This window comes from Podarcis erhardii (genome assembly GCF_964252035.2).
Source record: "Podarcis erhardii genome assembly, chromosome: 3".
Lineage (NCBI taxonomy): Eukaryota > Metazoa > Chordata > Lepidosauria > Squamata > Lacertidae > Podarcis > Podarcis erhardii.
The window spans coordinates 66,845,716-66,870,839 of NC_138507.1; the positions used below are offsets into that span (position 1 = coordinate 66,845,716).

The 25,124-nt window shown below is 40.0% G+C and overlaps 1 protein-coding gene and 1 long non-coding RNA gene across 6 annotated transcripts in view; one reads left to right on the forward strand and one right to left on the reverse strand.

The window, feature by feature from the left end:
• Nucleotides 1-25,124, forward strand: part of PLEKHG1 (pleckstrin homology and RhoGEF domain containing G1) — a 109,241-nt gene that overhangs the window by 28,322 nt on the left and 55,795 nt on the right. For 3 of the 5 annotated variants that reach the window (XM_081854303.1, XM_081854301.1, XM_081854304.1), the window contains exon 2: nucleotides 3,116-3,190. In XM_081854303.1, the coding sequence (XP_081710429.1) occupies nucleotides 3,142-3,190 (49 nt within the window). In that variant the 5' untranslated portion in view covers nucleotides 3,116-3,141. Of the gene's footprint in view, nucleotides 1-3,115; nucleotides 3,191-18,866; nucleotides 19,026-25,124 lie in introns of those variants that run through there. The other 2 variants (XM_081854302.1, XM_081854305.1) reach the window with 1 other exon arrangement.
• The window catches only part of LOC309337678, a 200,759-nt gene that overhangs the window by 15,601 nt on the left and 160,034 nt on the right, over nucleotides 1-25,124 (reverse strand). The window lies entirely within an intron of this gene.

Below are 25,124 nucleotides of genomic sequence, written 5' to 3' on the forward strand. Positions count from 1 at the left end.
TCTGTGAAGTGCTTGGAATGAAGTAGTTTGGTTTAACAAAGTTCACTGAATTAGTTGAGTGATCTTTGAACTACACCTAGAAGTCCAGGGCCGGTGCATCCCATTTTGACACTTGAGGTGAAATGAGAGGTGTGGCCATGACATGGTGGCGCTCCTGTGCCACGCCACCCTCACCAAAGCCTCTCTTCCCTAAGTTGTGCAGTAGCGGTACAAAGCAGCTCTAATGGCAGATTCTGACACAGTCTCATGAAATTTTGGCAAGATCTCGCAAAAATTCAGCGGAAATCAGTGCTGACACCAGCATTACGACTCTAGCTGTGGTGGGGCAGGCAGGGTGCTTGCAGTGGTGCCATCTCAGGGAATTCTGCCACCTAAGACTGGTGTGTCAGTTTTTTTCCAGGGGGTACTCAATGGTATGCAGTACAGGCACCTCTTTTTGCTGTTGTTATACGGTGTGGCACTTACTCTAACAACTTCATGGTGAATACCGGCACCTATTTTTCTAGAAAAAAGCACTGCCTAAGATGTCTGCTTCACTCTGCCTCATGGGTGTGCTGGCCCTGTAGAAGCCATTTCCATAATTGTTGGGTGAACAAAATGCCAATTAAGTCTGTATCAGTGTTGAACTTCTAATGATTTCTCATTCATCTTCAAGTTCATTCTCTTTCATGTGTGCCCCCCCCCCCCGGTAGACTTTTGGGACCTTAGGCTTAAGGACCACATAAGTTGGGGGAAATAAGCAATTCACATTCCACTGTTATTGTTTTAATATTTATATTTTCTGCCCTTTAAAATTTAGCACAGCAAAGCAGTATATCATTCAAAAAGCCACAGTTCCATTACACAACCTGCAGTGCAAAAGGAACATTAGAAATCAGGACAGAAGTGCTAGCATTATAACCAGCAAACTAATGCAACAATGCAGCCCCGAAGTGTGTCTAGCCAGTACGATATTAACTAGCACAGCTCATTCTTGTGGTAGCATACAAGCAGGGAAGCTTTTTAAATAAATCACTTCAGTTCTGTTGTGACTGAGTGCTTCTTGTAACATGATGCTTTCATGGCCAAGTAGTGTACTGTTAGCAAAGAAAGATTAATTGAAGTTTGAGCAAATTGCTACTTGACATTGTTTTCACATCTCTCTAAAATTAGTCATGGAAGTTGGCAAGGGTGAAGATGATGTTCTAAGGTTTCATGATACTTAATAGGCCACTTAAGTTAAAAAAACACAAACCCAACGTACTCATTCGGCTTTTCCCATTCTACAGCTAAAAACCCAAAATGATCACTTACCATACAATGCTATGTGTCTCATTTTGTTCTGTAGGGCTTATTCCCAGAAATGTGTGGAAATAGAAACCTTCCCCTGCGGTTTGGTTGATGAAACAAATATTAATCCATTTTAAGTAATTGAATTTATGAAGTATTTCTGGTTGGTTGGGACTGGGGTGAGGTTTCGTTATTAGCTTGAAGACACCAATTATGTCCTTGTACCAGAGGCAAAACTCTTACTGGTGACTGTCTACTTACAGAAGGAATCTTATCAGTGGAACAGAGAGAAAGGTAATTTTTAATAGTGCAGCACCCTGCTCCCCCCTTAAATTGACTGTGTTTGGGTTCCAGTTGTATGGGCGGTATGAGGACCAGAGAGCTGAAGTTGAATCCCATTAAGTTTGAGACTCAGTGAGCAGGTGGTTCTCTTGTCTCAGGTTTCACTGTCTCTGAGAGAGGAGGTGCATAACTTGGACTTGCTCCAGCTATGCTACTTGAGGACCAGGTGGCCTTGGTGGCTCAGAGTGCCTTTTACCAGCTTCAGGTGGTTCCCAGACAGGGATAGACTGGCCATGGCAGTCCATGTTCTGAATTGGGTTGTTGCAATGCATTGTTAAGTGGGGCCGCCCTTGAAGATGACTCAGAAGCAGGGCTGGCCCACACATGAGACAAGGTGAGGTGACCACCTCAGGCAGCAGGATCCACAGGGGCAGCAGATCCTGATATAGATCCAGAAGCTTTAGCTAATGCAGAACGTGGTTGCCAAAATGTTAAGTGGTGTGGCCAGAGAGAATTATGTTAAATTGATCCTGAGGGATATGCACTGACATTTGCTTCTGCTTTATGGTTGTTATCTATGGTCTCATTACTATGTTTGGCATTATTTTGTACATCACCCTGATATCTGATAAAGTGAGGTTATAATATATTTTCACAGTGAAGCAAATAGTGGGGAAATGGCTGGGATTAAATTATTCTGCTTGGCATTCCTCTGGATGTCTTGAGGTTGATGCTGTGCAAACAAGAACAATTCCTATTGAATTTGGTGGGACTTAACTTAGCTGGACAGAGAATGGAGAGGTGTGTGCTTTATTTTTCAAAAATGCTTTTACTGTTTTGACTTGAAGGCCCTAAAGCAGGCATAGGCAAACTCCAGTCCTCCTGATGTTTGGGACTACAATTCCCATCATCCCTAGCCAACAGGACCAGTGGTCAGGGATGATGGGAATTGTAGTCCCAAACATCTGGAGGGCTGGAGTTTGCCTATGCCTGCCCTAAGGGGTTGCCAGATATTTTCATTCATCTTTGATTCACTGGCTAGTGTTCACTAGTAGGACTTCTCTGTTGAATTTTTAAGTTAACTCACCCCCCCCCAAAACCCCCTTTTTCAATTATATGGGCCTGTGTATTCCTTAAACAAGGATGACTAATCTGTGGAGCTCCTGTTGTTCTTGGGACTCCAACTCCCACCATTCCCAGCCAGCAGGGCAAGTGGTCAGGCCCTGGGTGGGTGCCCAATGTGGCCAACAGCTGGTGCTGGGACTGGTCAGGGATGATGGGAGTTATAGTCAAACAATGTCTGGAGGCCTCAGGTTCCCTATTCCTGCTTTAAAGGAAATGTTTCCGCAAACTGTTGGTACTTTACTCAAGCTCAACGACACATGATAGGGTCAGCGAATTCTTTGTGCTCACATATATTAATTTGTTAGCTTTGTTTGCCCTTTTGATGAAGTGTTTTATAGGATGTGTGTGAATTAGCTTGTAACAGTATCCTGAACTTACAGAAAAGTTTTCCCCTGCTGGCTTTGGTATGAGAACAGTTTTCTTTCTTTATGTCCCTCAGGTTTCACTGAATTGGTCTCGGCTGAGATGCCAGATAAAACACCAGAGGGTAAAGAAACCTTATCCAGGAATGAAGGTCGGTATTGTTTTTCTCTTAAAACTTGTTCTTTCATTTTCTCAGAATACATATTGTAGGAAATATAATATCAATCCGTTTTTGGTGAAACTATCTTCTCAAATGTAGTGTTTCTCTCCTTCCCTGCTTATTTTAAGCATGATTATGTAAAAATGTTTCATTTCTGAAAAGTTAGTTTGTGGTGAGGGAAAGTGAGAGAGATGATTCAAACAATCTTTGGGTGGCTAGGGACATGTTAGGTTCCTGTGTGGTATGTGTTAACTTTATGGTGTGTGTGTGTGTGTGGTATTTGGTGACTTGGTAAGTTTTTATGTGTAATAGCCAATGTTTGGTAAGTACAGTGGTACCTCGGAAGTCAAATGGAATCCATTACGGAAGTCCATTCAGCTTCTAAAACGTTCGGAAACCAAGGTGCGGCTTCCGATTGGCTGAAGGAAACTGCGGAAGCTGTGTCGGATGTTCGGGTTCCAAAGAATGTTCACAAACCGGAACACTCACTTCTGGGTTTGCGGCATTCGGGAGCCAAAATGTTCAAGTCGCAAGGTGTTCGTCAACCAAGGTACAACTGTGTAAGTCCACTTGCACAGCAAAATTAAACTGACTGCGTAATCTTGTATGTATTGACTTGGAAGTAAGTCCTATTGACTTCTATAGTGGCTACAGGATTCCAGCCTGAACAGTAATAAAGTCACTTGATGATACATCAAGTAGTGATACTTCAACATTCACTTCAGATCCATGTTTTGTAAAACTGAACACAATAAATAGCCAAAGCAAAGTAAGGCCTAAGCTCTGCATTTTCCATGTTAATCCGGAGTTTGTTGTTTTGCTTTCTAATTTGGGGGTAAGATGGTAAGATAATTAGAACGTAAGAAGAGCCTGCTGGGTCAGGCTAATGGCCCAACTATTCCTGCATCCTGTTCTCACAGTGGCCAACCAGAAGCCTATGGGAAACCCACAAGCAGGATCTGAGTAAAGGAACACTCTCTCCTTCTGTGGTTTCCACAACCAGTGTTCAGAAGCATTACTACTGCTAACCATGACTGGTAGTAATGACTTGATCAGCCAGTCCATCTTTTTCCTCAATAAGGCAGTTTGCCTTAGAGTGATATTAACCATTCCCTTGGGTGTTTTATAGCTATTGATGTGCTGTATTGATGTGCTGTATTGACATTTGTAGGAGCCTGACAAAGTGTTACCCATTAACCTAACTAATTGTTATCTGGTAATGTCAGTCATCTGTTTGGGGTTCTGTGCTGCTATCACTTTTTCTTTTCTGAAGATAGTCAAACAAGGAATTAATTGTGTTTCAGATTTTTATTGCCCTGCGGACTTTGTCCTTCATGTGAAGTTATAGCTTAGAACTCTGGACAGTTCTTCAGAAATAGAAGAGGATGCTGTTATGATGAGCGAAGAGTCTCTAAAAGCTATTTTTTGTACTCTAGAAAAATGAGCAGTGAAGCTTCATTCTCTTGCAATGCAAGTTGCTTCAATGACATGTGTTAATATTTAATATTTCAGCACAGAAACTCATCAATATCCAATTAGTTCCCTTGCCTGCTGAATATTGTAAATTCACTAGTTGCTAAGGATTAGCCTGAAAGCAGCCAGTATTTTCCACAGCGTTGGTTTGCTTATCTTGTGTTCTGCTACAGGTTGTAGGATTTAATGAACTTCTTGGTTCATTTCAGTGTCCCATCAGCCTCAGCCAGCTTCTTCCCACCTAGCTGTGCATAGAAGTGTAGCTCCAATTGTCTTTTAATGTTGTAACTCGCTTTGGGACATTAGGGTGAATTATTATTATTATTATTATTATTATTATTATTATTATTATTTAGCAAGGAGAAGACAGTAGCACTTAGCACATGTGTATTGGCACACTTTCCTGAAGTTTAAACAAAGCAAGGTTAAGCATTGCAGCTCTACCATGTCAAAATGCTACCAGCTGCCACTGCATACACATGTAAACAAACAATAAACAGAAGTGAATGAAAGAAAATAAAGTCTTGTGATTACTTTACTAAAAATTGGCAGATAGTTTGTTAATCTTCTCTCCCACCAAGCCCTTTTCGTCAACAAAAATTACCTATAATGTTCTGGTCTACTTTCTTTCACCGAAGCAATGGTGTTTTGTTTTGTGTTTTGTTTTGTTTTGTTTTGTTTTGTTTTGTTTTGTTTTGTTTTGTTTTGTTTTGTTTTGTGTGCGTACATGAGGAATATATGGAAACATTATTGAGAGATACAAATACATTAAACAATTTATTTGTGTGCTTCTTAATCACAACCTTGAAACCCACTCTCTAGTGAACAACTATTATGCTAGTCCATAGTGAAACAGAGAAGTGTGTTAGAACTGCAAGAGTAGATTGTTATGCAGATTGTTAGCCCAGATTGTTCCTAATGTAGTTCCAGTGTTTCTGTTCAATGATATTTTCCTTTTTAAAATTGTTGGTGACTTTGCGTATGAATGAGAATTGGAGCAATCTGAAATAACTTCTGTATAAATATGTCACAAGCATCCTGGTTGGCATTAATCATATTGGAAACTTGACCTTCATATATTCAAATCTGTGAGGGCTAGAGCCTTTTTAAAAATGTCCATGAGTTTATCAGCATTTCAACGGAAGCTTGTGGGCTGCATACAAAAACCTTGGGTTTAGGAAGGAATTACTTGCCACTCAGAAGCTAAAGCTGTATGTTTGCACCTGTAGTGCAAAGGTTATGGAAAATTTGATTACCAAGGTAATTTGGGTAGTATAAGGTTGGCACAAAATCGAAAATGCTGTGGAATGGAAATCCAATTCTAGGCTGCTACTTATTATCAAATTATGACATAGCTTTTACAAGAAAACCTTTTTGCAGCTTGACCCTCTTTTTAGCTTCTCTTTGAGTAGCAGGCTCTATTACAGAAGGAAATCCTGACCTGCTTTCCTGGTATGGTTTGTCACCAGGCTGTTTCCTTCACAGCTGGCTAGTTTGTGGGATGTAGTAACCTAACAAGGCATTTGTATTCTCCTGGTGAGCCAGATAAGTTTTTCACATTATTTTGAAGACTGCTTCCCCTAGATTTTGTAGGGCATCTGGATAAACCATCATTTTTAGCATCTCTTCCTGGACAGCTGTAGGAGACAAATTTATCCAGACTCTGTATTCCTTTTTCATCTTCCTTTGTGTGTGTATCCAAATAAAAAGGCTTGGTTCATGATAATTTATAACACAAAGAGATTGCTGCAAATGGAGAATAAAATTCTTGTGTAGATAAAAACTTAAGAGGTCACATTTTAAACTAATAATAATTCAAATGACAATGCAGAGGATAGTAAATGTGTGTGTTTGATGATAACTTCTGCCTTCTCTATTGCTTCTGTCGAATTATGTCTATACAGGCTGAGCCAGATGTCTGTACACTGTAAGGAGTAGTAGATTAAGTTGTCACACAGCATCTAACATATTTCCATTTCCCCCCCTGAGTGGGTTGTAATGGGACACTCTGGACCACCGGAGTAGCTAATCTTCCCTGCTCAGCAGGATCCTTTGTCATGAGTAATATTACTACAACCCTCCACGCCATCCTCTGAATACAAAAAAAGTTTATAAGTCACTCTGGGAGGGGGAGAACCCCTCCTCCACTTTTGATCATAACACGCTGTTAAAAATTGTAGCTCAGGCATGGCTTATATCTTCCATTTTGATCTCCTTGGTGCACCAGAGTCCTCTTGTGATACTCCCAGAGAAATTCTATCCCACTACAGTGGCTTACTGTAATTCAGAATCAACAATATCATAAAATATAATGAAAGGCATTGATAAACCATGATTATTTATAGCAGATACTTGAGTAAGCGCGTATCTAAATAATAATGTCTTTCCCTACTGCCAAAAGACAGCCTGAGAGGGGACATCCACACTTTATGGAGCAAAATGTCCCACAATATGGATGCAGCCATTAAAACAGCTACATGGCACAAAAGGACCTCTCCAGATATTAGGGAACAAACAGGGTGGTATGGGTGGTATTCAGCTATCTGAAGGTAATTGCCAAAGTTGTGTCTGGAAGAAATGGCAGTGGGCACAGAGGTTGCAGGTGTAACCTGGCCCTATAGATGAGCTTGCTGCTGCATTCTGGATCAAGTGTGTCTTCTAAAGGTTTTTCTAAAGTTGCCCCATTTAGAGCACATTGCACTAATCTGATCTTGATTTAACTCAGGCTCTCTTTCTTCTTAATTGTAGCCAGGTCTGACTCTCTTGGAACTGGCCACTTTTGCCACCAGGTCATCCAGATAGAAAACTGAGTCTAGGAACACTTTCAAACTGCAAACCTGATTTTTCAAGATGTGTTTATGTGTGTGCATTCTCATTCAAACCAGGCAGAATTCTTGTTCCAAAGCCATCTCCCTCCTGATCAGGAGCATGTGTGTCTTGTGTGGATTCATCTTCAGTTTCTTAGTGCTCATCCAGCTCATTAATTTCTCCAGGTTTCAGTTCAGAACCTCAACAGCTTCCTTTATATTAGGTTGAAAAGTTTAAAAGTGCTACACGTCACCTGCATATAGATGACAATGAACACCTTGAATTATTCTTCCCGTTCAATGCAAAAGATGTTAAATAACATGGGCCAGAATCTGTCAAGTTTTAAATATGAATGGTGCCAGCAGAGAGACAGACATATTTAACAACTATTCTCTAAATTTGGGCGTCTCTTTCCCTCCAGGTTGTCCAGAGTTGAAGCTCAGAGTTCAAACTTGGGTCTCCAGTTATCTTTGGACTACAGTTCCCATCATCCATGACCACTGGTCCTGCTGGCTAGGGATGATGGGAGTTGTGGTTCAGAAACAGCTGGAGACCCAAGTTTGGGAAACACTGCTCGAGCATATTCTAGAGCTGATGTAAAACTTAGTTTTGTTGAAGTGAGTGCATAATGGCCTCTCACTCTTGGAACACTGTCATAACATTTCCAGAGTCCAGATATCAGGGAGAGAGGCCTCCAGAAATTTATTACTATTGTTGCTATTACTTCCAGGGCAGGTAAATGATCAGCTGGGAGGGAACTGGGCAGGTAGAGAGGGTTCCTTCTCTGGATAAATTTACAAACTACACTGAAGAACAACTCATGAGGCAGTCATAAGCATTGCAAGTTGTTATTTTTTTCAAATCTGAAAAGTATTGGCCTTGATGCTGTTACCCCTCCTTTGGTCTGCTTTAGAAATTACTCCCACTATACGGTAATTGTAAAGAGGTCATTTTTCAAGCTAATCCATATACATTGCTTAAGAAGAGGCATTTGGGCTGCTATCTTAAAGCCAGTGTTCGAAACTCCTATTGTTCTAGGCGCGTTTTGCGACAAGGAATTTCATTAGCGAGAGCCATTTCTGAGCTCTGGACACAGTACTGCACCTAAGGTTTCAGATTAAAACTGCAGAGTGGAAGAAAAGGAGGACCTTTTTCTGCCTCCCCACTTCCAGCCACTCTCTGAAGACTGGAGAAGAGACCCGCTTTTAAGAATATTAGTGGGGCGGGCAGGGGAAGCATGGCTTTGGTTTTTTTTGCAGTCTTCAGATGAGGACTAGACCATGTGAAAAATGAATATAAGATTTTAGCTGCAGTTCATTCATTTTCTGCTTTGTATCCTTGTTATAAAAAAGTGGGCCTAGACATTCCATTGTTGCGCCCATAACCTATGCTTAAGGTGCCATTTAGCTCCTAGCTTTCATATCTCAGTTTCCAACACCGCTTAGAGTATTTGTGAAAGTAAAAAAGACTGTGATAAACAAGTTGAATGTGAAAACCTTGTGGCAGGTATTTTGGGGTTCAGCTGTCTTTGAATGTGCTACAGTTGAAGGAATATCAAAATTATATAGTGTTTGGTGCACCCTACATTAAACCAATTTGTAATTAAAGTATTTATAAATAGAATACAAAACAAATATTTACCTGGGTTTACATCATGAAGTCTTGCTGGTTATGCCCTGATGCATGAAAGCAAGTGTTGGGCCTTAACCCTTCAAATCTGCTCAAGAAAGTGAGTTGGCTGAAAGTAGAAAGTAACACCATCCTCCATGGGTTTGATGCCAAGTTGGATTACTTGCCATGCATTTGAAGTCCTGAGGAGAATATTAATGACTCTTTTAAAATGGATCTTTAAAAACACAATGGTTACCATGAGTCCCGGTTGGCTGGTGTCCAGCTGGAGTTCAGCATTCCAGTCAGCTGTGATCTAATACTCCTTTTAATCATGCCTGTAAAATTTGAATGGCCTGTGAGTTTTAAGGTGTGTGTGACTTTATAACACACACACACACACACAAAATGTGTGTGTATTATATCATCTCTGTTGGATGGATGGTGGGACTGAAATATTCAGTGTTCTGAAATATTTCTTAGAAATCCCAAACAACATACACCATAAATCATAGTGTGTAATATATAAGCACATTTGGGATCTATAACAAAATGTTTCATTGTGGAGAGGTCTCCTGTAGAAAGTTTCGGTCATCCATGCCTTTTTCCAGGATACTCCTTCCCCTCTTCCCTCCCCCTGGATGTCCATTTCGCCTTTCCAGCAGTCTGGCACAGGCAGGATTCTGTGCTCAGAAGTTGGGGATGTATTCAGACACAAGCCTATTTGCGTGAGTTTTCCATGAAAGTTAACCCTTCCTTCCTTATCTTGAGCTCAGTTAAAATCCCTCCCTGTGCTAGACTGAAGTGCTTTTGGTGGTTAAGTATTGAGAGAAGTTGCCTGATTTGCTTTATTTTTGGCCTCAAACATAATACGATTTTTTATTTTAAATAGCTGTATGAAAATCCACTCTCTCACCTGCTAAGCAGATCCCTTTGTACTTATTGTAAGAATCAAAGAATTGTAGTGCTGGAATTGACCCTGAGGATCATCTAGTTCTTTGCAATGCAGGAATGTGCAGCTGTCCCACATGGGAATCGAACCTGCGACCTTGGTGTTACTGGCACCATGTTCTAACCAACTGAGCTGTCCAGTATAAATATTAAATAAGGAAAGAGTTTTTAAAGGGGCTTGTTCACAGATACTTACTGCAATCTAGAGTACATTAATATATTTGGAGTTTTATGTACCAGTTGTATTGGGTGCTTGCCTGTCATTTATAGATGATAATGTTTTTTGGTAGGAGGCATGAATCCTTAAATCACTCTGGTGTCACATGCTGATATCAATGCCAGCACACGGGTTTGGCGAATGGATTATTGCTAGTGAAAGGTACTAAATATATGTCAGATGATACATATGTCAAAGTGCAGTGCTAAATACCTTTTTCTAAAAATAGCCATGAATTTACTATGTTGTTTACCCTTCTTAGCAGCAATTTGGATTTGTATATAGGTGGCTAAAAATAGCTGTCACTGATGAAAGCTTCCAGTGTTGTAGATTCTGACTCTCCTCACATGTTTACAGAATTCCTAGGCAGAAGGCACCTCTGAAAAAAATATTGTCTGAGTAGTCTGTAAATGATGTGATAATCTGATTACTACATATGCTGATGGCTTGTTTGTTTTTGTTGTGGACATGGGGAGGGAAGCTGTGAGCATCAATCTGTGAAATACCAACAATAGCATTGTTCTCTTCATTAAACATCCTTCTACGAACAAATTTTGTAATGCGCGATGCAGCCCTGAGAGTTTCATTACAGTCAAACCTCGGTTTACAGACACTTCAGGTTGCGTTTTTTCAGGTTACAGATGTGCTGAAACCTGGAAGTACCGGACCGGGTTACTTCCGGGTTTCGGCGGTCACGCATGCGCAGAAACACCGAATCGCAACCCACATGTGCACAGACGTGGTGCTGTGGGTTGTGAATGTGCCTCCCGCACGGATCACATTGACAACCTGAGCGTGCACTGTATTGCAGTTAGCTGCCAATTGTTATTCTAAAGATAACCAACTAGATCTGATACTGAACAAATTATTGGAGGCTAAGCATTTTATAGGTTCCCTTAAACAAATCTAAATAACATAGCTCATGTGTTTTCACCTGTTACACATCATGGGTGATTTGGAAATTTGTTATGCAGCTCTGTTGTTTGGAATTCTTTGCTTCAAGTAAGGATTTTTGCTGGATAAAATTGCTACCACATGAAGGTGTTTTTAAAAACAGTTTATTTTGACATCTAGTCAATTCTACCATAGAGAACAATTTTTAAATTGTTGGATGTCCCATTTTCCTCTTTGCCAAGTTTTATATATATATACACACACATGTTTGTAGGGTTTCTTTATTTTCCATTCTGCTTTATTTCTGAGTTGAAAATGTATTGCAAACAAAATGGAAAAGAATTATATAAAAAGGGTTGTTAGCTGCTCAAATAAACATTTGTGTTCATGCAACACAGTACTTTGTTCTCTGATTGTGATTGGCTTATTTTAAGAAGGTTTATCAGAATCTTTTAACCTTTAGCCCAGGGGTATGGAAGCTTCTGCCCTCAGGCCAAAAAGCGCTTTGCTATTGTGTATTCAATTGTATCTCCTTTCTCTGCACAAACTACTAAATTAAAAGTAAAGCAGAGATGAAAGTGTCTCGGCAAAGAGACAGATCTACATTCCTCACATAATGCAAAATAATAATAATAATAATTCTATGCATTTTGCAATTGCATGCAGTTTTTCAGTATGCAATTGCATGTAAATTTTGAAGCTTTGGATAGCTTTAACACAGGACTTGCAGTTCATCTTGTGCATTGCTGGTGTTTGCATTCCTTTGCTGAGATTACTGAGTTCATTTTGCGTGGTCAGGACAGATAAAAGTGCTTTTTGTTTTAAAAACATCAGATAAATAAAAAACAGAAGTTGAAACTTCACTGGATTTACTAAGAATTTAATACATTCGTACCTTGGAAGGCCAACAGCTTAGTTCCCGAACGTTTTGGCTCCTGAACATTGCAAACCCTGAAGTGACTGTTCTGGTTTGCGAACTATTTTTGGAAGTCAAACATCCGGCAGGGCTTCCGATTGGCTGCAGGAGCTTCCTGCAGCCAATCAGAAGCCATGCTTTGGTTTTCAAACGTTTTGGAAGTCAAACAGACTTCTGGAACGTATTCTGTTCAACTTCCAAGGTACGACTGTATATGCTTCTGTTTCCCCCTTCCCAACTTTTTTTTCATTGAAAAACGAAAACAAAAAAATGGGAAAATGTTTTTGTATTACCTCATTGAAGCACATCATTGCCTTAAAAAACAACAACTAAGGATTCTTTTAAAATAACAGCAACATTAGCCTTCAGTAGCCTTTTAGTGTCCATATCCTGTAACATGGTGAAATTTAATATTACTGGGAAAAGCCTTTGGTGACTGCCAAAATACTAATTTAGCCTCTTTTTGACAAAGGAAGAAGGAATGTTGTAACATATTTCCTTGTATTAAAAGAAAAACTTTTCAGAAGAAATCTCAAGTGTGTTTTAAATAAATTCTGTCTTTCTCAATTTGAAGTCAAGTGGTAACGTTTGAACTTGTTTCATTCCCTTAGCTATACACACGGTAGTTAAATGAATAAATGCCAATTGCTCTGGAAAGAAGACCCCATAAGGCCTGATAAACCCTAAATTTAGAGAGATTACTAGAAGGAAATAGTTGTGTTAAGCTTCACTTTTTTTAATTGGCTCCCTGAGGTTTGAATTAGCTTAAAAGGGGGAAATTGTTGCTTGCTGACAAAGTAGGAAGGCAGCCAGCTTTGATGTTTTATAAGCAATAAAATATTAATAGAAAAGCATATGTTCTTTCTGTGAGATTGGTCAAACAACTAAACTGTTATTTCTTCAGCAAATCAGGCTTGGAGGTATAGTCGCTATTACGTTAACTTTCAAATTTAAGGTGAATTGACAAGCTGATATAGCAAACCATAGAGGTGGGAACCTCAGAAAACCTCCATGCTGGATTTCCCCCTCCCCCCCAAAAAAGCTTCAAGGTACATCCAGTGTTTTCTTTAAGTAATGTGACAATTCTAAGACTTACAATTTACTAGCTTTTTTTGAAAACCACAACAGCTAATTGTAGTCCTTTTACTTGGGCTTTGGGTTTGTGTGTGTAAGGAATATGTATTCCATTGGTGCAGTTTACTATTGGGATGAGCAGAATTCTTTTTCTGCCAGCTATATTTGCAGCTCAATTCTCATCCCATTTGAGGGAGAATGAGGAAAATAAAGTAGATGGTGGCATACCAGTTGGGTTGCTGTAAGACATAGAATCATAGAATAATGCAGAAGTCAGATCCTGTACCCATAGTATTAACTAGTTCATATTTATTTGAAAAAACAAAACAAATTCCTTCCAGTAGCACCTTAAAGACCAACTAAGTCAGTTCTTGGTATGAGCTATATGTGCTACTGGAAGGAATTTGTTTTGTTTTGACTATGGCAGACCAACACGGCTACCTATCTGTATTTATTTGAAGTTCTCTTTTTTGCAGTAAGGTGTGAACTGGATCTTACAGCAGACAAACTGTGATGAGAGGTGCTGTATATAGAGAGCACCTAAGAATGGTATTCTCCCCCCCCCCAGTCCTCTTTTGCACACATTTGCATGGAGGTACATATAGTTGGTTGCCAGTAACATGACAACTTTTCTTGATGCCATGTTACCCTCCAAGTGCCCCTATTTTCCAGGGAAGGTCCTGGAAGTATGAAAGCCACCCCAGCTTCTGATCTGATCCCAAAATGTCCCTATTTTTCCCACCGAGCTCGGGGTGGAGAATGAGCTCGTGCTTGTTCTGAGCGATGGCAGCAGTAGTGGCTGTGACACACCTGCTCTGAGAAGCTGGCAGATGGCAGGGACACCCTGGGCATGAAGAAAGGAAGAGTCTTTACACACACACACACACACACACACACACACACACACAGCTTTCTTTTCTTACATTTTTTTTAGGGGTACTCTCATTTTCCTACTCATATTGAAATATGAGGCAAAACTTAGATTCACAAAATATTTAGGGTATGCATACCCCTGCGTACCCCCAGAAAAAACTTGCCCCTTTCTAAAATTTATTTATTGGTTTGTTACAGATAGGTAGCCGTGTTGGTCTGCCATAGTCAAAACAAAATAAAAAAAAATCCTTCCAGTAGCACCTTAAAGACCAACTTTAAGGTTGGTCTTTAAGGTGCTACTGGAAGGAATTTTGTTATTTTGTTATTGGTTTGTGTTTTTCTTTTGGCAAATCTATCAATGAATAAAATAAAATCAGGGTTAAGGGGTTTTCAGGATTATGAAGGGTGTTGGTGCCATGGCCCATTGGTATAGTGGTGGTGGAAATGCTCTGGTTGAGGGACAAAAAATGAGGGGTCAAGGAGAGACAGTTTGGGAGGAGAGTGAGAAATGTCCCTATTTTCATCTGAGGAATGTTTTGGGGGGTATATGTTACTGGGCCCAACAATGCATTCATCCTAAATAATGCAGAGGTGTGCCTTAACAGCTGCATACACATAGATCTGGCATGGCCAGCTTCCTGAGACTGGGAGGTGAATGGGATTCTCCCCATGAGATCAGTATTATTGAAGGTTAGATCCCTCAGTCCAGATCCCCTGGACATAACTATGTATCTGTGTTTAAGTTGGCATTAACTGCTATGGTCCAACTTTTATCTAAAAGATTGGGACCAGCCCAAGAGGGAAGTAATATTTCAGATTAGGGATAACTGGGAGGCTTCAAGATGGGTCTTTGTTGCTTCTCTTCACATTATTTCAATATTTGTGACTCAAGGGAAGTATTAGAACGTGTGAACTGGAGGTACTAAATCAAACCTGATAACTGTTCTTTGGAAACCTTCATCTTTTGTTACTTTTCGTTCCTATGGAGACAGCACAAACAAAAATCTTGGCATCTGCTTTCATCTATAACTTGAGGTATAAAGTTCAACTTCTTTTGCTGCATCTTGACTATGCAAGTTGATGCTTATTTTTCAATTGAACTTGGAAATTCTGGCAAGTTTCCTTTATTCTGGAGGCATTTAATTATTGTGTTTGGCGGACTGACTTTGATACATGGAATAAACTAGAATTCCAGTTCAAAGATTCAGAGCTAGAAGTATTTTAGCCATCTGCCAAAAAAGCAAAATTATTTGCTGCTTTATATTTCAGCCTTGGGAGATACAATTGTTACAAATATTCATTTAGGGTATTGGTTTCAGTTGTAATAGATATTGCAAGAGTTCTGGCTCCTTTAAAACTCAGACATTGTGCACCGCATCTTGGTTCCTTTGAAATCTTATATCTAAAAGTTAAATGGATATTCTAAAGCCTCCATGAAGAAATTTTACTTAGTCCTATGTAAAACATACCCCCCTTTTTTTCTTTCAAGGAGCTCAAAGTGATGAACACAGTTCGCCCCTTCCCCAGTTTTATCCTCACAACAACCCTGAAGTAGGTACATCTAAGACTCCCTAAGAACATAAGAGCCTGCTGGATTAGGTCAGTGGTCCATCTTGTCCGGCATCCTGTTCTCACAGTGGCCAACCAGTGCACAAGAGCACTCTCCCCTCTCGTGGTTTCCAGAAACTGCCATTCAGAAGCAAACCGCCTCCAGCTGTGGAGGCAAAGCATAGCCAACATGCCTCATTGATGATCAGTGGGCAGCACACAGGGACAAGAGGTTGCTGTACATCTTATCTGAATGAACTGAGATATGACTGGCTGAACATGGCCATTCAATAGTCCAGGGATGGGAAACTTGTGGGCTTCCAGATGTTACATACCAGCTCTCATCAGCTTCAGCCAACATGACCAAGAGTAGGAGCTGGTGGGAATTGTTGTTCATCAACATCTGGAAAATGACATGCTCCCACCCCTGCAACAAGTAATAGTAAGACTTATCTTTTGATGGTAGTCCTTGTTGGTGATAGTCGTGTCCTTAGGATCACTGTGAAGACTTCTCGTGTTAAGGAAACGGTGCTGTCATCAAGACCAAGCATCTTTTTTGAGGTCACGTCAAGGTTTAAGAAAGGCTCCTGTGACAAGTCATTGAGGAAACCTTGCTGGTAATGGCTTTAACATCTGATTTATTTTCCTTTAATTCTAATTGCATCTTGCATTCGCAAGATTAGACAAAGATTACTCTGAACAGTAAAAGAAAGTATGAAGGTAGACTATTTGCCTTTGTTGTGTTCTTATAATACATTTGTCCATCAGTTTAGGTAATGGATTGAAAATTTGAAAGAATAAGTAAACACCAGTTTTAAATCAGCTAAAGTGATAGCTGAATGGCAGTGTGTTGTGTTCTACCTGTTCAGACTAAAGAACCTGAATCTATGGTATGAATCAAAATGGGATCAGTCATTTTAATCTCCTAATTGAGTATTTTTAAGAATTGTCTGGTGTCACTCCTCAAACAACAATCTCTCCTGGACTGGATTTGTCATTAATCTTTCATCACAATGTAGCATGTAATGATGCAATATTATTTTATTTGCCAAGGAACTTCCTCCTGTCCTCAGCTTGAAGTTAGTTGATATTTTCAAGTATCATGCCTATTTATTATACCACCCAAATAGCACTGAGTAGAGCTGTTCTGTGTGCTTGCTTTTTACATTTAAGGCCATGCAAAGTTCAGGTTAAAATAATTACTGAATATATTTGAGAACTGAGGAAAGAAAAATGTGATGGTCTTAACATTCCAGAGCAGGATTGTGCTGGGACATCCACATGATTCTTATCTAAAGTCATCACTTTTTTCTTTCTCAACAAAATAGCCCTGAATGTAATATCCAAACATTTCTCTCTTTTGGTTACTTTTGTAATAATTCTATCAAATATGTTTAGCCTAAACACTGGTGGCTTATTTAGTTTGAATACAGAAAGTTTATTTTGTGATTAAAGAAAATAGCATTCCACCCTTCTCTTCCTGGTTTAAGTACACTATTGTGACCCTTGCTAAGCTTGGTTAAAACTCAGGTTTGAGGGTATAATTTTAGAGAATCCTATTCCTCTCTATACAGTGGTGCCAACTTGAATAAAATATTGGGGGCCCCAGGTATAATTAATCACAAGATGCAGCACACACACCCCATTTGAATGGCAGTGCCCATTCAACTTAGGGGCACAGCCCACTCAAATATTTTATGGAGGGCAATGGGACCTCAGCCCATAGGAGTTGGCTCCTATGGACTGAACCAGGTTGTGAAAATATACTATCTGGTTGTCACAAGTTTTTTTGGCACCCTGGGCAGATTTGGAATTCTGAGATTATGACATAGGCAGCAGTCACCAAACAAAATGTTTTAGACTAAAATTCCCCTCAGCCCCAGTCAATATGGCCAGCAACATTTGGAGATCACCAGGCTGAGCAAGGCTGAGTTAGTCAAACATTTTCTAAAAAGTTACCATTGACTTTGTGTGTTGTTGTTTTTTGCCACCTAAAGGCAACTATTTATCTCCCCACTTTTCCAGCAAATGTAACAAGCAAAAGAACTTTCAAATAAACTTGTGTCTTATGACCAGTTTCCTGAAACTTGGAAACTTTCTTCAAGTCTCGGTGCTGAACTTTAGATTTCATCTATACACAAGACATTAGTGTTTTACAGGATTTTTTGGATTTGTTTTCCTTTGACTCGCAAGACACATAGAACATTAAATCACAGCAATTTAATATGTTGGAAACTAACCTAAACTCACATTTCCTAAAACCTTCTACAGAATTCTTTTAGTGTGACAGCAGTTAAGATAAAAGTTAATAGGGAAATTACACAGATAATTTTTCCAAGAAGAATAAAGCTGAGTATTCTAAAATATAGACAGAGCTAAGCAATGAAATGCATGACTATAAAACATATGAAAGGAAAGCTGTTCCACTGTAATTTATATTGTAAAACCATATATTTATTACGGTAGGTTTGTGTCTTTGCTTGTTAAGGGAAAGGGGACTCGTTTTATTAGCACAGCATACCTTATTTACATTGTGTATATAAAGGACTGTGGTTTATGTCAGACTGAAACAAGTGGTTGTCCATAAATTGCAATGTATGTAAAATATAAAGATTTCTTTGATGGTTGATGCTGTTGATCTTTGATTATGGAACTTCCCCTTCGTCAGTTCCTGAAACAGGAGAAATACCTGAGAAAATCCGTTTCTTTAGCTTTATTATCTTCATTCTCTTCCCCTGTTTTACCCATGTTGCTGCTGGTGAGAGCATATTTGATATTTGTGTGCATGTGTGTGGTTTTATTTTTAAGAGTAGCCCACATGTTCAAACCTTGCAAGAATACTCAGGTCATAATATTTACTATATTAGAGCTGGGCTAAGTGATTCGCCACATAGACCTCCTTACATTTCCTTTTTAGAGTTTGCATTGAAAGACTGGTGAGGGGATGAGGGTTCTTGCTCTTCCTTATTGTAAAGAACGAGAGTGCTGCAGAGCTGCAGGCTTAGAAGAATTTTCCCGGCAGGCTCTTTCCCCCTTTTAAGCTTTCCACTACTTTTTGAGGCCTGCAGTGATGGCTGGTTGCCAGCAGTGGTATCAAAAAACTGCAGCTTTAAAAATCAAAACCAGAGGGTGGCTCTTAGCCACTTGTTAATCTTGTGTTGAACACCTTTCAGTGAATAGCCATTTAGGCTGGTTCTTTCGGAGAATTCATTAGCGATCCCGTGGGTGTGCGCTCCCTCTCTCTCTCTTTCTCTCTCTCATCGGTATGTGAATGTGGTGTTGTTTGTTTTTGCCTCACTTTGCAGATGCATTTCTAGGCAGCTGCATCTCTATGTATAAAATGCCCAAGAGCAGCCTTAAGCCAATTTGCAGAATGAACAATTGATTTAATGGAGTGTGGGTAGGCTTACCCTTCCAGCCCTGTGAAAAATGAGCTTGTTTGTTGCAGAGGAAGCATCTGTAGGGTAAGCAATTCTTTTCTTGTACTTCCTTTGATTCTTGTTAACTCTCCTCTGTGTCTGTTTTCTCCTCTTATGCATCTTTACACGTACTGTGTTGCGTTCTTATAACTGTGTGTCTTAAGCACGTTTGAAAGGATTTTGCTCAAAAATGAATATAACTGCGTTTTGTGAGCTTCAGCTTTTATGCCTTTTCATAGCCTGCTTTCTTGTGATTGCCAAAAGCCTTCAGTCCTGGGCTTGCTTCCTTGGAAACAAGTCCCATTTAACTTGCATGGATTAGGATGTAAATATATGAAAACAATATCCTATTGCTTGTAATATTTATAGATTCAAAAAGGTTATAAACACACTGCAGCAGCTTTGCTTTTGCTCTTATAGTGTGTGTGTGTGTGTGTGTGTGTGTGTGTGTGTGTGTGTGTGTTATAGAGTCAACAGTCTAAGAAAATAGATAAGGGGTTTGGGGTAACCAAAGCTTAGGAAAGAAACCTGATAATTGTCCAGAAATAAGCATTTCAGTCTTCAGATAATAGCATCTTGGAAGTTTCTTCCAAAGGAGTTAGATATCCTTGGGGATAAATGCAGCCATCTCATAATGACAATTCCTTTTAGCTGAAAACTATGTAAAATATTTTCGGGATGGTATCACTGCTCTTTGGCTTGTGGCATTGAATGGAATAGCCCAAGACTACAATCTGAGTGCAAGGCAGAGGTGGGGGCTAAACATTCAATTGCTCCCTTTGATCCCACATTTGCTTCTGCACTACCTGGTCTGCAGAACGCAGACTAGTGAGGCTGAATGGCAAGTGACTTGCCCAAGGTCACAAACTTGAGTTCAAGGCATAGCTGTCAATGTTTCCCTTTTTTTAAGGGAAATTCCCTTATTCCAAATAGGATTCCTCGCAAGAAAGAGGAAAAGTTGACAGCTATGGCTCACGGCAGAGAGAGATCTGAGCTTTCTGAAACTCCCAACCTTCCAAATCAGTTCGTCTTCAACTAACTTACGGTAGCTAAAAACATTCAAACCTCATTCAGCTTCTCCAACCCCCCTCAGTCAATTTCAAGAGACGCATGTTCATTCTGCCCATACTTCCAAAAGAGAGAAGCCACCTTTTAACTCCTGCTTAGTGAGGCTAGGTGTCTATTTTCCTCTTCCTTTACCTGATGAACTTGGTAAAGAGGAATGAAGGGCAATTGCCCCCCCCCCAAAAAAAACCCTTAGCCTGCCACCATGATACTTTCCTCCACTGTACTTCTCAGTGCAGTTGTCTCAGGACAGACAGAGGTGAACCCTTTTCACACTTTGTTCTGCCTCAGCATCAGTGTCTTAGATCCTGACTGTCATCTTGAGGTCAGAATGGCTAATGTCAAAATGATGACTTTGCTTGTTGCCCCCATTTTGGCACACTTAGTGCCCTATAAAAAGGAGATGCCATATGTAAAGGATACAAACCTATGGAAATGCAGGTGTTTATAATTTATATAATTTAAGGTTTTAGGGAAAGCATTTACATTGGTGGTGGCAGTAGTGAGTTTGGTATCACAAAACTACTTATGTTTACAATGTCCCATTAGGCTTAATGTCCTTTACCAATAATATTAAAGGGACATTTGAATTTTTATCAAGCTTTGTATGTATATGGAAAAAATTACTCTGAAATTATCATTTTTAGATGGCAGTGCTCATGAATGAAGGTAACAAGAAGCAGATGGAGCACACATTCCATGACAGTTTGTGCTGCTAATAAATTCTGACCAAAGCCAAGGGCTCTGGAATTACAAATTGAGCCATAATCCTTTTGTCTGGTGCTTTCCACAATCCTTGCAACTATAATAGGATGCCATTTTTTGCTTCCAGACAAAGCATTCCCCACTAGATGCAAGGTTACAAGAAGGTTTTGAATGCTGCATTCCAAACTCTATTGTTAATTAATTAGTGAGTTGTCTCCACTGCTTGTGTGAGTGAAAGGCAGCTTGCAAACCTGATTTTTCCCTTCCTCCCCTGTACACCCCCCCAATAACACTTTCCAGAGGATATGGGGTCCCTCCTGAACAGGTGGGACTGCAGTGCAAGGCAGAAGGTTCAAAAACTAAGAGAGGTCTCTTGCTTTAGCATGATCTCTGCTACATATATACCTTTTACATACACATCTGGTCAAAATCTCTCTTGCTGTGGATACTCCACACTTTGTGTTTATTTGTTGTGCTGAACAGTTAAAGCAATATACATACAATGTATGTATTCCCTCATTAGTTTGTATAATTAAATGTAACCATTGGATACAGTTACAGGCTTTACTGAACTTGATCTGTGGCTTTGTAGCTGCATTGTCTATATGCAGTCACTGCTTAGCTGTCTTATTTCACTGCCAAAGAGGCAAGCTCTTTAAAAAAAAAATGTACAACAGCTAGACTCCTTGTGAACTGCTGTTGGAAATAATGCAAAGCTGAAGTCTGCTGTATAAATGATTCTGTCCTTAATGCACATGTTCATTCTGCTCACTACTCTTGCATTATAATTTTTTAAAAAACCATAATCTTTACCTAGTACCAAAGCAAAAAAGTTGAATTTTGGCAGGTCTGGGACCCAAAGAGACTGTATAAGCAGTTCCAAACATCCAGCTGGCCCTAGATTTGTGTTTCCTAAGCTTAAGTATATGGCATGACAAACTGCTTTAGAAACATAGGGTACTTTAAAGAACAGTTTGTTATATGGCATGAGTTGGGGAGTGGGTGGGCAAAACTATTTCATAGTAAGTAACTCTTTGGATTTTGGCCCAGATATTTTGTATATATCATTTGCATAGAGAGAGTTCTAAAAGATAAAAATTTGCATGGAAAACTTGAAGTATGCCAAGCCTAGTCATTCCTTATCCTTTTAAATAAAAAGGAGAATTGAAGTGGGGTGGTAGTGGTTAACAGCTGCTTCCAGAGAAAGACTGATTTTCCACCAAGCATGCCAGCTAATAGCTCTTATGAGAGGGTTATGCTTAGTGCAATAATAACCAGTCTAGTGGCCTCCCAGAGACTCGCCATACTCTGGGGTTCATTCAGTAGTGAATGTGCCGCATTGTTCAGCAATGAAACGTCTGCACAGGCTGATAGTTACTGGCTTTTTGTTTCTTTTTAAAAGTTGAGAAGTTGCAATTATCTCATTTCTTCAGTGATGTAACCAGAATTAGCATTACTACTTCTAGAAGGAGGCTGATACCAGTGTGAAAACTCTTCGTGCCAGAACAATGTGTTATGATACGGTAAATCATCACACAAGACACCACTTCCAGCAGTCCTTGTATGATGATCATAATGTGGCACAACTATACAGTCATACCTCGGGTTACAGACGCTTCAGGTTGAGCGTTTTCAGGTTGTGCATCACGCCGAACCCAGAAGTACCGGAATGGGTTACTTCTGGGTTTCGGCGCATGCGCAGAAGCGCTAAATAACTCTTTGTGCATGTGCAGAAGCACTGAATTTCCACCCACATGTGCGCAGATGCGGCACTGTGGGTTGCGAACGCTGCAGGTTGTGAACGTGCCTCCCGCATGGATCACGTTCGCAAACCGAGCGTCCACTGTATTTTCTTTAGCTGCTTCAGTTCTATTCTTTCCCGCAAATTGCTCACAATTTATGTTGATTTCACTGACTACTTTACTCCTTTGATCCTAGTGGCCTAATAATGCAGCATTCTTCGATTGGTAGCAGGCCCTTAGCTTTCATTTGTCCTTTCCAGAGGTGCCACATTCTTGTTCATGTATCCTGGTGCCTGTGCTATCTGCTATATATTTTTAAAGTCACGGAGTCTTTCTTGTAGGACTTTACTTATAGAAACTGATCAATTAAATGTTCTGCAGTTGGCAGGTAAGTTTAAGAAAAGATTTTGGTGCCTTGCTCTAATCTTAAAGTGAGAGGGTACAGACCCCTCCCTGAGCCTACTACTTCACTCAGGAAGAATAGAAATATTATGAGATCCAATCTGGATATGGTATTTTGCATTTTAAAAAGCAGTTTTATTCTGATTTCATATTACATTGTGCAATGCTAAACCGTAATTGAAAATATTAGGAATGGCCGAGTCCAGGCCTGTCCAACCAGCTGATCGCAGGCTGTCCCTGGTCGATCCTGGTTGATCAACAATTCTGATCTGATCTCTCTACCTAGGAAAAGCTCAAAAGCTCTGGTCCCTCCCCCTCAAAAAAGCTCTACAACTTACTTTTGTCCTCCCCCCCCAAAAAAAGCTCAACAATTCTGGTCAATCAAATGGGTAGATCACTGCCAGTTTATTTATAGTGGGAGTAGATCGCAGTCTCTTGGAAGTTGGACACCCCTGGTCTAGTCTACCTCTTGCAGTCAGCTGAAAATGGCAGATTCCTGCTGTGTGTAGCCTGAATTACCCCACTTTGCATCCTGTGTGCAAAGGTAGGGTTTTTCCTGCCCTCTTATTGTGCAGCAAATTATACATGGTTTTTGTACTGTTCATCACACTTAAATTTAGAAGTCTTTACTACAGAACGAACAGTGTTCAACATTCAGTGTCTTTTGCCAAGCAGATAGCCTGGGACACCCCCTTTTTTCTTTTGAAAATGGATCATTGCATAATTAAAGAGTTGGCCTATATAGGCGACTTGTTTCCATAGCAGCTAAAGGTCACAAATGTCATTTGGAAGGAGTAACATCAGCATAACACACAGTATGTTATGAATTTAAAAATTCCTCTTTTTTTTCTTTTTTCTTTTTTTTTGCAAAACTATTCATTTATTTGACATGAAAACTGGTGGGGTATATAAGGTAGCAGAAACCCAAATTTGTGCATAAATGTGGCGTAGTCCTCCCTCATTACAAGCTCCATTTCTGACTTCGCTATCACAGATGACATTTCTGTGCCACCACTAACCCTCTCAGTGTTAAGTTCGAGACAAGAAGGAAAGGCTTTTGAAAACATGCTTGCAATGCAAGATTGAACCTCAGTACTGATCAGTTCATAAATTAGTTACAAATTGCAATACAGAGGTAAATTTCTGGTTTATTGAGTTAATCCAGGATGGTCCATTACCTCAGATAAGGGGGAAGGAAGCTTTGTGTCTGTTGCTCCTGAATGTAACTCATGCTAATAGATGAATATACTCTGAAAGTTCCTAATTATGCACCCTTCAGTTACAAAAAAAATAAAAAAAAAATAGAATCAACAATTTAAAGTGAAAAAGTGTAGTGTTTTATATCTGCAGGGAAATTTCTGATGCTTACCATGCTGTGGCCCTGCTGTGCACACGTAATGAGAGCAGCTTGACCTTTCTGTGTGGTCAATGTTTTGCTGTTACTCATTTGTGTTGGAAACTTTTGTGTAGAAGCCTTTCTTGTGCCGACCCATGGGGTAGGGAAAGATCAGGGTGGAATGCAGCAAAGCCCTGTGCCACTTGAATGTATTCATGAACGTTTAGGGCAGTTGTGTTTAAAAATGGCAACTTTGCCAATGCCCCTTAAACTATTTTCGCACAGTTGGCTGCTTTATGCCTAAGACAATAAATACGACAGTTATATTTAAGTCCGTTCGAACTAGACAACTAGTTCATTGTAGATTTTATAGGCATTAACCTGTTTAACACAGTGCTGTTTGAAACAGCTTGCACTTCTTTAAGCAAGTGGGCAGTCAATGGCAGTAGCGGGGGGCGGGGGGGACTCCTCTTCCTTACTCCACTGCTGCCAGCCCATTGACTTAAAGGAGACGTGTGTGCTGCTTCAAACAGCATTTCTGCTAAGGGCTTTAAGCCTCACTTCCCAGCTGATGAGCAAGGATTAAATCTGGCTGCCTTGGCTGCATGATCCTTTTCCCTGCTGGAAGCAGTGCCCATCGCCAGTGCAGGATTAAATGCTGCCTTCCCACCTATCAGTTGGCATCACCAGTGACGACTGGTGGGTGTGTTTTTAGGAAATTGCCTTGCGGGTCAATTTTGTCCCATGAGTTGGAGGTTTCCCCACCCCTGATTTAACTAGGAGTCCACCAATTTTCTTGGGAGAAAGCTTTGGGGAGTCAGACTTCGGTTCTTAGTCTCTAGATTCCTAATAATGTAAGAAGCTTGGCTGGACCAGAGCAAAGGTCCATCTAGT